General features: G+C 39.5%; 1 protein-coding gene across 1 annotated transcript in view; it reads right to left on the bottom strand.

Moving 5' to 3' along the window:
• Positions 1 to 1,574: 1,574 nt before the first annotated feature.
• parp1 (poly (ADP-ribose) polymerase 1) overlaps positions 1,575 to 10,704 on the bottom strand; it is an 18,404-nt gene continuing 9,274 nt past the window's right edge. The window contains exons 8-23 of the mRNA XM_037685458.1: positions 9,015 to 9,177; positions 7,540 to 7,680; positions 7,223 to 7,462; positions 7,065 to 7,130; positions 6,860 to 6,992; positions 6,509 to 6,704; positions 6,300 to 6,428; positions 4,457 to 4,540; positions 4,241 to 4,363; positions 4,026 to 4,154; positions 3,843 to 3,941; positions 3,576 to 3,728; positions 3,324 to 3,451; positions 3,166 to 3,227; positions 2,690 to 2,804; positions 1,575 to 2,283 (exon numbers count right to left, since the gene is read on the bottom strand). Of these exons, the coding sequence (XP_037541386.1) occupies positions 2,202 to 2,283; positions 2,690 to 2,804; positions 3,166 to 3,227; positions 3,324 to 3,451; positions 3,576 to 3,728; positions 3,843 to 3,941; positions 4,026 to 4,154; positions 4,241 to 4,363; positions 4,457 to 4,540; positions 6,300 to 6,428; positions 6,509 to 6,704; positions 6,860 to 6,992; positions 7,065 to 7,130; positions 7,223 to 7,462; positions 7,540 to 7,680; positions 9,015 to 9,177 (2,043 nt within the window). The 3' untranslated portion in view covers positions 1,575 to 2,201. The remainder of the gene's footprint in view (positions 2,284 to 2,689; positions 2,805 to 3,165; positions 3,228 to 3,323; positions 3,452 to 3,575; positions 3,729 to 3,842; positions 3,942 to 4,025; positions 4,155 to 4,240; positions 4,364 to 4,456; positions 4,541 to 6,299; positions 6,429 to 6,508; positions 6,705 to 6,859; positions 6,993 to 7,064; positions 7,131 to 7,222; positions 7,463 to 7,539; positions 7,681 to 9,014; positions 9,178 to 10,704) is intronic.

Below are 10,704 nucleotides of genomic sequence, written 5' to 3'. Positions count from 1 at the left end.
TCTGCTGCCTTCATATATCTCCTCCTACATGTCTGCGTGAGTGCAGCTACAGCGTGCACTCTCAGAACATTATTACCTGCAGTGTTCCCTCAGTGAGGACAGAACTTGGCAAAAGAGCCTTTTCCTACTCTGCTCCAGTTTCCTGGAATATCTTGCAATAAGATCTGAATCTCTCGACCTTGACCTCTCTAAGCGGCTTCAAACATCTGTCAAGTTCCTGGCAAGAACCAATGCAGCATGTTCCTGTTTTTAGTTTTCCACTCCGCTTTATAATCTAGCTGTTTTTTTCTTTCTTTTCACTACTTTTCCTTTTGACTGTCCTTTTGGTTGCCATTTTGTTTTGATTTGTTTAAAAAAGGAAGACATTTAAATGTGTATGCCTCTTTTATGACTTTATTGTTGTCGTTGTCTGCTGTTGTCATCACTCTTTGTTAAAGGGAGGTCTCTCTTGTAAATGAGTCCTTGAGGGGAATGGGATTAACTTGTCTAAATAAAGGTTGAATCTAAAAAAGTTAAATCTGGTCCTATGGATATTCAAAAAACTAAATAAAAAGCAAAACAAACAAAAAAAAAAGTTGAAACGTTTCGTCTTCCATCCGAAAGACTTCCTCAGTCTGAGGTGCTGTATTCAGCTCAGTCTTATAAATAGCACCTTCTCAGAGTGGATCAACCAGTTTTGCTGCTGAAAGGTTGAATGTTGCAGCTCCTCAGACTGAAGAAGTCTTTTTGGATAAAAGATGAAACGTTTCAACAAAGAATCCATTGTTAGATTTTTCTACCTGGATTATTCACCATACATCAGGACCTAAAGTTAGGATAGGCTTGGGCTGGAGGGCAAACTGACATTTCCTCACTCTTGCTCGTCTTTACTTGCTCATTCAAAGTTAACATTTAGGAACTTTTGTGTGAAATCTTTAAATCTGTTGCTGCTGATACACTGGAATTTCCCATCCGTGGGACAATAAAGGCTGTTTCTATTCTATTCGTAATTATTTCCATCCTCATCATGATTTAGAAAAGTACTTTTATTAGTTCTAAAAACAAAAGGTGTAGAAAGTACACCTGCACCTGTCCTCTCAAACCCCAGCCGGTCCAAGTAATGACCGCTCATCCCGAGCCTGGTTCTGCTGGAGGTTTCTTCCTGTTAAAAGGGAGTTTTTCCTTTCCACTGTGGCCAGTGTGCTTGCTAAGGCTGGGAGACTGCTGCAAAGTGAAGATTCAGCTCAATCTGATGGCTTCCTTAGATCATTTTTACTAATTGACTTTTCGATATACGTTTCTGTTCAGTGCCCAGAGATGACTTCTGTTGCAACATGGCGCTATATAAACTGAACTGTCATCAAACAATTCATGAGAAATTTTGTTCCATTACATTTTTAGGGTTATTAGCTGTGGTAGCCATATTGAATCTGGTTCACTTTAATAAAACAATCAGTTGTAGACATGCTGCCAGTGACTGATTACTTCTAGAGTTTCATTAAAAGTATCCTACGTGAGATATTTCATTAACAGGCAAATGAACAGATGTACACAGAGCAGACCAAGAAAACAAAATGACACAAATGTTTATGCCCTTTATTGTGATTTAAGTAACAAGAGAAAGACTAAGAAAAAAATACTATTGCGATTTTTGCAAGAGCGCGCTGCATGAACAGTCCGCTTTGTTTCAACTTTCAGAAAGGAAGACAACAAAAATATTTACATGTCAACCCCCGTACAGTATCTTCAGATGAGCATGGAGCAAAACGCACATTAGTGGCTACTTCAAGGAGAAACCCTTGAAAAGGTATTTGAATGTCAGCAGATGAGCTGCTCACAAAGTAATACTCTCTAAGGTTTAACAACTAAAGGTTTATTACAGAACGATAAAACCCTTTCAACACAAAACACTTCCTATACGTGATTATTAACATTTTCTGAGGTTTATCTCTGGACTTCTCACAAGATTTCTTTACTTTCTTTGCTTCAGCTACTGTTGAGCTGTTACTTCCAATACTATGAGCACGTTGAACAAAGGTTGTCTGCTAAAAAAACCTCACGAAAAAGCCGTAAAGTGACACAATACTTCAAACAACCACTGTTAAAAGTAAAGCATCTCTGACATTTCTGTTGTCGCTGTAGAGAATGAAGTCCAGGCGTCTGAATGCAACTGTGGTCCTTTTCCTATATTTCTTTTCTTGAAGGGTTTAAACAAGACGTTTTCACCACAAGGATGTCTGGTAATTAAACTTGACCTTCAAGAGATACTTCAAGTTTACTTGTGCCACGTCATATACGATGTATCTGAAGGAGGAGCGGTTAAGAAAAGCAAATGAGGATAAAAATATGAAAAGCACAAAACCTGGTTTCCTGAGGGTAAATACCGTATTTTTCTGACTATAGAGCTCATTTAAAATCTTTAATTTTCCAAAAATCGACAGTGAGCCTTATAATCTGGTGCACCTTATAGTCCGAAAAACACGGTAATCTGAATCTCCTTCCAAGAATTTCACATCTTTGTCCAAAAAACAAATATTCCACGATGGTTTTTATTTTAAAACAAAATTAGCTTTCCTAATGAGTTACTTTAACTCTAAAAACACGTCAGCGACAGCAGAAGTTGGTTATGAGGCAAAGCAGAGAAAATGTCGGCCAACTTAACGAAAATACCAACGCGCTTATGAGCGGAGAAATAAAATTCAAAGGATACTCGTTGTACAGTAGACTTGTGTCATCAATGTTAGTGTGGACTCCTTTTCCCAGAGGCACTTGCACCCCGTTCAAACTGGTGGTAGCACTTGGATCAGGGGCGGTTCGACCCAAACCTGGATAGAAAAAAAAATAAAAAATAAAAATGCATGAATTAAACAAAAAAAATTTTTTTTTTTAAATACTCTGCCCCAAAATTAGTGATGTAAATGTGCATGTTATTAGTAGAAAATACTTAAAACTCATAATTCAACATTATAAAACAACATTAAATATTATTTAGAGCCATTTTGATGCAATTTGCCACAAAAGTACTTATCGCATTTTCTGGCGTATAAGTCGCAATTGTTTTTTTTTTCTTTTTTGCATAGACTGGCCCATCCTGCGACTTTTACTCCGGAGCAATTTATACGCCGGCAAATACGGTAAATAAAGGGAATAATTTCCTCTCAGTCGTTGAAACTTGACGTTTCTCACCTTTAACACTGTGCTTGCCCTTTGGCAACTTTGTAATGTGGGAAGCCTTCTTCAGCTCATGCCTTCATTAAAACATGTACAAAAAAACCAGTTTATTTACACAATCACAACTATTTTAAAAAAAGGTAAACATTTAGGATGCTCAGACTGCAACTCACATGTTGCCTAGAGCGACTTCTCCCAGCAGTATGAGGCCAACGGGGTCCGACTGCGAGGTGTGACAGTAGTTCGCACTCTTGGACACCATGTCAGCAAAGTAAACGCCTTTGCCAAACATGTAACCAGTCTACAGAAGATAAGAGGAGATTTATTAAACAATGTATTTGTGTTAAAAAGGAGGAAATATTCCACTGTTGCATACAACAACTAGCTTTAAAGTTGTTGACAGTCCGAGACATGAGGACGCTCACCACCGGGGCCTCTGGAGGTGCGATACGAAGACCCTGAGACAGAATCCCGGCGTAGTTTGTGGTGCGAGAGCCGTGCCACAGCAGCTGCCGGTTGTGTAGCTCCTCGAAGGGGCGGAAGCGCTGGTGCTCTCCCTCTCGAGCAACTTTGAAGATCTAAAAAGTGCAAATACAACAAGATAAAAGTTTATTTTAATAGTAGGCCAAATTTGTGGCATAAATCTGTTCGGTTGTAAAATGGTTTATTATCCCTTAATAAGAAGAACTTACTTCATCCACTTCCAGTGTGTACGTGTTGTGCGTAGCAGCGTGCGTGTTCCTAACGTACTGCAGTATGACCTCGGCCTCCTGCGTGTTCTTGTCAACGACCTGCGAGACGGAAAACGCACGTCACGTTGTTTTCAGATGACGACACGTCAGCTGCAAAGCACAAGTTAAAGAGACGCTCTTCACCTCGATCTTGGTTTTGAGTTTCTCGTAGTTGATGTCGATGGGATCGTGCTCGTTGTCCTGAGCCCCGCCCCTCAGCAGGCTGTACGCCACTTCGATGTCCAACAGGTTGTCCAACATCTCGACTTTAGCCTGGATGCGCGTGACGCATGAATGAATTCAGTTACGGGGTTAAAGCAAAGGATTTCTGCACCGTGAGACAAAAACGATGAGTTTACCTGAATGTAGTCCAGGCTGTTGAGCAGGGGGGGTTTCTTCATGCCAAAGTCGTGAGGTATCAGGGTGTAGAAGCGATTGGACAGATCCAGGATCTGTGCCTCGGGTACATGGGCTGAAACAGCCTGTAGTATTTTAAAAAAGGACCAAATGACTTTAAAACAACTGACCGATTGTCCCAAGTTCAATCTATTGACTGAGAGGCACTGATAACCAACCTGCTGTACTTCAGTCAGGAGAGCGTAGGCGCTCTGGATCTGTCGTTTACTCAGCTTACCAAGAGGCATCTTCAGGAGGTCGATCTGAAAACAAACGGACACAAAAAGAGCTTTTTAGATGTAAAAATTACCATTATACAGGCAGGACGCTGATGTAGCGCTAAGCTAGCGGCGCGCAATACAGGCACTCCAGCTAAATACTAGCGGTAGCGCTCCGATTCCCTCACGCTGAGCCATATCCCAAACCCCTCATCCCTCCGGCTCGAACACTTTTGATACTAACAGCAGTAACAGAACTGTAGCTAAAAGCTAAAAATAGCAATATGCTAGTTAAATATAGCATAGGTCAAAATAGAACAATTGTGCAAAAAGAACAATAACACAGACGTGTCTTGGTCTAACATCCCCCCCACCCACCCCCCCGGACACAAATCACTAAGACATGAGTGCCCTGCCAAGGCAAGTAATGTAGGGGAAACACTGAGCATTTAGCATTATGCTATAAAAATCACTTAAAGGAGCATGCTATACTTTTTTAAATTATATATAAAGAATTTACTTGTGCAAGTGGGGGACAGGATACAAACATGGAAATCAGTTAAAATAAAGCTGCCGCCTTGCAAGAGACCATGAAGTGACAAGACAACAAGCATCTCATGAGACCCGTTAATGATCAAAGTATGAATTGGAAATGACTCTCAGCTACTTGTTTCAACTAAGATTTAGCTAGCTTTTATCTACTTTTAGCACGCTCTTTTTTGTACCTGTAAGTAACATTTTGCTGCTTTTAGCTAGTCTTCTGCCTTTTTCTGCTTTTAGCTAATAAGTATGGATGGGTGAGTCAGTGAGTCCGTCCATGTGTCCATACTTATTAGCTACCAGCTGAACGTGGTAGAAGATTAGCTAAAAGCATCAAAATGTTACTTAAAGGTACCAAAAAACTAGCTAAAAGTACATAAAGACTAACTAAATATTATAAGTAGCAAGGGAGCAAACTCCCGCTACAAGACTGAAGAAGCTAAGTGTGAGCTAAAAGAAGCAAAATGTTTAATGTATTAAAAAGTTAGCCAAAAGTAAAATGTATAGGAAAGCTAGCTAAATCGTACAAGTAGCAAAACGTGGCTAAAACTAAAAGTAGCAAAATTCTAGCTAAGAGCAGAAAACGGTTACGCAGAGCGAGCAAAAGGCTGGTTCACAGGTATAAGTAGCTAAAGACCGGCTTAAAGTTGCAAGCACAGAGAGGCTAGCTAACAGCTAAATGTAAGAACTGTAGCTAAAAGAAGCAAAAGGCTGGTTCAAAGGTCTAAGTAGTAAACACCAAAGTACATGCTCAATAATCCAGGTATAAAATCCAACAATGTTCAGTCAGATCATCTGAACGGTTTCGTTTTTATGCTCAGACGTTTCGTCCGTCATCAACAGACTTGTTCCGTCTGAGGAACCACCAAACAAAACTGATTCTCCACCAACAGCATACTCCAAAGTGGAAAAAAAAAACAGTTTGCTGATGCTAAGACGGCCTCTTTTGCTATAAGTAGCAAAAGACCAGCTAAAAAGTCACAAGTACCAAGAGACTAGCTAACAGCTAAAAGTAACAGAAATGTTGCTAAAAGTAGCAAAAGGCTAGCTAAATGTAGCATAAGACAAAATAGAACAATATTTTTGAAGGACCTGAAGAGATCTTAGTGTATGTCTATGATAAAAATGTTTGTTTATCAAGTGAAATATTTTAAAATATATAAAAGTTACAAAAAGACTAAAGTCCCAGCACCACTCTCCTGAATGAGCTGAATGTTTTGACAGGAAAACAGCAGTCACAATATACACAATCAAAAAAGCTGACCTCAAACTCCACCATGGCCTTCTTCATGCTCTCCACATCAAAGATGGTCTTGATCAGGTCCTGAACTGGTTTGGGCAGCTTGGACTTGGTGCCAGCACTGGCAGTCAGCTGTTTCACCGCCTCCTCATCCTGAAACGAGTACACCACAAAGAAAATGTTAGAAACAAAACATCTGGACACGTGTTTCCGGGCTCCATCGATGTGTGCACCTGTCCGTAGTCGATCTCCAGCGGGTAGAACTTGTTGGGATATTTGGTGAAATCGGAGGTGTCCCAGTCATTTCCTGTTTTCTCCCTGTAAACACTGAGGAAGTTATTCAGCGCAGAATTTTTGTCGCTAAATTTGTCCAGCTTGTTGCCGCCGATGGTGGTCCCCACTCTGCCCCATGACCTGAACACCCAGTACCTACAACAGATGGGAGGAGAAGCTCGTGAATACAGACGATGGTTCAGGCTGAGAGGTTAAAAGCTGCGCTAAAACAAAGGGAGGAGAAGCTCGTGAATACAGACGATGGTTCAGGCTGCGAGGTTAAAAGCTGCGCTAAAACAAAGTGAGATTACCGCGTGTGGACATCGTCCTCCAGCAGCTGCAGCTTATAGTACGAGTTCGTCCCTCGGACGATGTCCACCAGACCCAGAGTGGCGTTGTACATCTTCCCACTCTTCTCCAGAACGTGGGCACTGTTCTCCAGACCTGCTCAAATTAACAGCAGCCATCAAAACCAGAGGGGACACGGCAGTTTCAGGCCAGAGGATTCAGGACTACCTGAGTCTGGGTCCACAGCAGCTCCACCTTTCACCGTCAGCTTCAACTTTTTGGATTTACTCCCACCTGGAACCGTTTAGATTTGATGACATCCTCATTCAAAGATCTTAAAAAAAAAAAAAAAACAGCGAACAACCACAGCGACAAGCATCCCTTACCCTCCTCCTCCTTGACCTTTCCTGAGCTTTTGGCAGCTGGTGCTCCAGACTTAGAGCTCACGGACGGAGCCGGAGCTTCAGCTTTAACCTCTGCGCCCCAGGGCGAGATGGCGTGCAGGGAGACCAGCTCCTGGAGGGCTTTGCCGGACGATTTGACGTCTGTGAGGAAATCCTCAGAAACCACTCGCACGCCCTTGTCTTTTACTTCCTCCATCTTCTTACTCATCTTCTCCACCTCCTCTGGAAACAAAATGTGGTAAAAGTCACCGTGGAACTTTTACGGGTTTTACCGACGGGTTAAAGAATGAGAGACTCACTCTGGGTGCTGAGACAGAGAGAGGCCTTGCTGGCAGTGCCTGTGATCTTCCCCCCCAGCTCCTCAACAGCAGCCTTCAGGTCGTCTTTGTTCTTCGACAGCTTCCCAACAGACAGCAGTTTCATACCAGTGAGAGGCTTGTCTAAAGAACAAAAATAAAAAATTTAAAAAAATACATTTTTCAGTCTCAACACATTTATAAAGACCTTGAATACTCGTTGTTCACTATCTAAACTAGAGAAATAGCATTTCCTGAGAAAATGCAGTGTGAATGTTATAGCTGAACTTGCCGAAAAACAGCTGAAATAAGCTAAAAAAAAAAAATCAAGCTGAAATGGAAGAACAAGTTAGCAGAAGAAAGCAGAAAAAATACGTATTTGCAGAATTAGGTTAAATAAGCAGAAATTAGCACAAAAATTAGGAAATTAGCTCTAAAACCTTAAATTAGCAACAAACTGGTGAAAAGTACCTGAAAAGACAGAAAGAAGCTTAAATTACCAGAAGGAAGTGGAAAGAGAAGAAAGCAACTAAAAAAAATGTGAAATTAGCTGAAAATTCTCAATTTAGCACAAAACAGCTAAATATTAGCTGAAATAGCAGAGTTGAAACTAGCAGAAATGAGCACAAGCTGAAATCAGCAGGAAAGGTTAATTAGGCTGAAAGTAGCAGAAATTACCATGAAAATATTGAATTTATCTGAAAACAGCTAAAATCAGCTAAAAGGCTAGATGAAAAGGTAGAACAAGCATCAATTAGCATAGGAAAGCAGAAAGAACAGGTTTGCCCAATTAGGCAGAAAGAAGCAAAAATTAGCACAAAAAAAGTGGATTTTAAAAAAAAAGCTTAAATAAGCATAAAAATAGCTATATAGTAGCTGAAATTGCAGAAATAAGTTAAAATTAGCAGAAAGAAGTTAGAAGAACCACAAAAATGTTGTTAGAAAGAATCTGAAAGGAGCACAAAACAGCCAAAAAAAACAGCTGAAAGCAGCTGAAAAAGTTTAACTTTGCACAAAGAATCTGAAAGTAGCTGAAAAAGTTTAAATTTGCACAAAGAATCCGAAAGAAGCTGAAGCAGAAAATGTGAAAGGAGCAGTAAAAGGTTGTAAACAGATCTAAAGATTTGAAGGATGTAAAATGAGCTCAGTTCATTTTCTATGAGGAAAAAAATGGCAGAAAAGGCTAAATATTTAAAAAAAGCTAAAGTTGCACCAATACTATAAGTCACAACAGGAAAGAGATGAAAGAGCTGAACATTTTTGATATATGATTTGTTGAAATAACACAAAAGTTGTGGAACAAGAAAGATGCTGAAAAACGTACGGAAGAAAAATGGATCACAATGGAGTGAACGCTTCATAAACATTCACACAATAATAAAATATTTGTTCAATCACTCAAATAAAGAATAAATCAAATCACTGCTCTGACACAGAGAAACAAAACGTCACCGAGTGGTAACATCTACATCTCCGACCTGAAGGGGCTGCTTCCGTCACGTTCTCCGTCGGACCGGTGGACGCACTCGGCAGAGCTTCGGCTTTGACTGATGTCGTGGTTTTGGGCGGAGCCTCTCTGGGGTAAACCCTGTCCTGTCGCTTGAACTTGAACTTCTTCAGAAAAGGGACTTCATGGAACGCCTGAAATTACATTTGACCAGATTTCAACGGAAAATAAACGACACAAGTTTAGAAGCTGAATGTTCCTGACTGATTGCTGCTTCCTCCACAAGGACTAACTCAAGAACAGGACTGAGAATTGTTTCCAAATCAAAAACTTATTCTCAGGTCCTTCCATCATCTTTACCCACGTCTTCCTTTTTGGGTCACTGGTGCTCATATCCAGCAGTCACAGTGTGAGAGGCGGGGGACAGCCTGGACAGGTCTACTGTCCATCACAGGGACACATAAAGACAAACAACCACTCACTCTCTCACTCACACCTAGAGACAATTTAGAGTTACCAATCAGCCTAACATGCATGTTTCTGGTCTGTGGGAGGAAACTGGAGTACCCGGAGAAAACCCACGCATGCACGGAAAGAACATGCAAACTCCACCCAGAAATGCCCCTGGCCAGGATTGGATCCAACATTCTTCTCGCCGAGAGGCAGCAGCTCTACCAACTGCTCCACCGTATCGCCCTTTTACGACAAAATATTTCTGCAACCGTCCCTCTGATTTTGCAGAAGAAGCAGTTTTTACATTAGATTGTAATTACAGACACTGAACAAAACAAACAAACAAACAAAAAAAGTTTTTATCCCGGAGTGCAAAAACAGAAAATGAAAACGCAAAACAAACTTTATGGTATATTCAAATCTACAGTAATAGACCTGTGCAAGCTGTAGTTACAGAGTGTAAACAGAAATATCTAGTATTTATAAACAAGACATAAAAAATGAGTTACTGTGAAACTTCACAGGTCTAACAATTATATGTTGTTTAATAATTTTATCAACTTGGTACATAAAACAAACCACTGAACACTGCTAATAAAAAACAGACGAGTTAAAGCTGTAAACTACTGGATACTTCACCCCCCCCCCCCCCCCCCCCCCCCCCAAAAAAAAAACCCCAAAAGGATGTATCGATTGATTGATTAAGTAAGTAATTAAATAAGTAATTAAGTGACTAAATAAATAAGTAAGTAAATACCGGTAAGTAAATAACTAAGTAAATAGGCAAGGAAATAAGTAAATAAATTAGTAAGTAAATAAGTAAGTAAATAAGTAAGGAAATATGCAGTAAATAAGTAAGTAAATAAGTAAATTAGTAAGCAAATAAGTAAATAAATAAGCAATTAAGTAAATAAGTAAGTAAATAAGTAAGCAAATAAATAAGCAAGTAAGTAAATAAGTAAGTAAGTAAGTAAATTAGTAAGTAAATAAGTAAGCAAATAAATAAGCAAGTAAGTAAATAAGTAGGTAAGTAAGTAAATACCGGTAAGTAAATAAGTAAATAAGCAAGGAAATAAGTAAAAACTAAGTAAATACCAGTAAGTAAACAAGTCAATAATCAAGTAAATAAGCAAGTAAATGTGTAAATAAGCAAGTAACTAAATAAGTAAGTAAATTAGTACATAAGTAAATAACTAAAATAAATAATTAAGTAAATAACTAAAATAAATAATTAAGTAAATAACTAAAATAAATAATTAAGTAAATAA

The sequence above is a fragment of the Nematolebias whitei genome, chromosome 12 (genome assembly GCF_014905685.2).
Source record: "Nematolebias whitei isolate Nwh7 chromosome 12, NemWhi1, whole genome shotgun sequence".
Lineage (NCBI taxonomy): Eukaryota > Metazoa > Chordata > Actinopteri > Cyprinodontiformes > Rivulidae > Nematolebias > Nematolebias whitei.
Note: the sequence above shows the minus strand (reverse complement) of the source record. Positions and strands in the feature narration are given on the sequence as shown.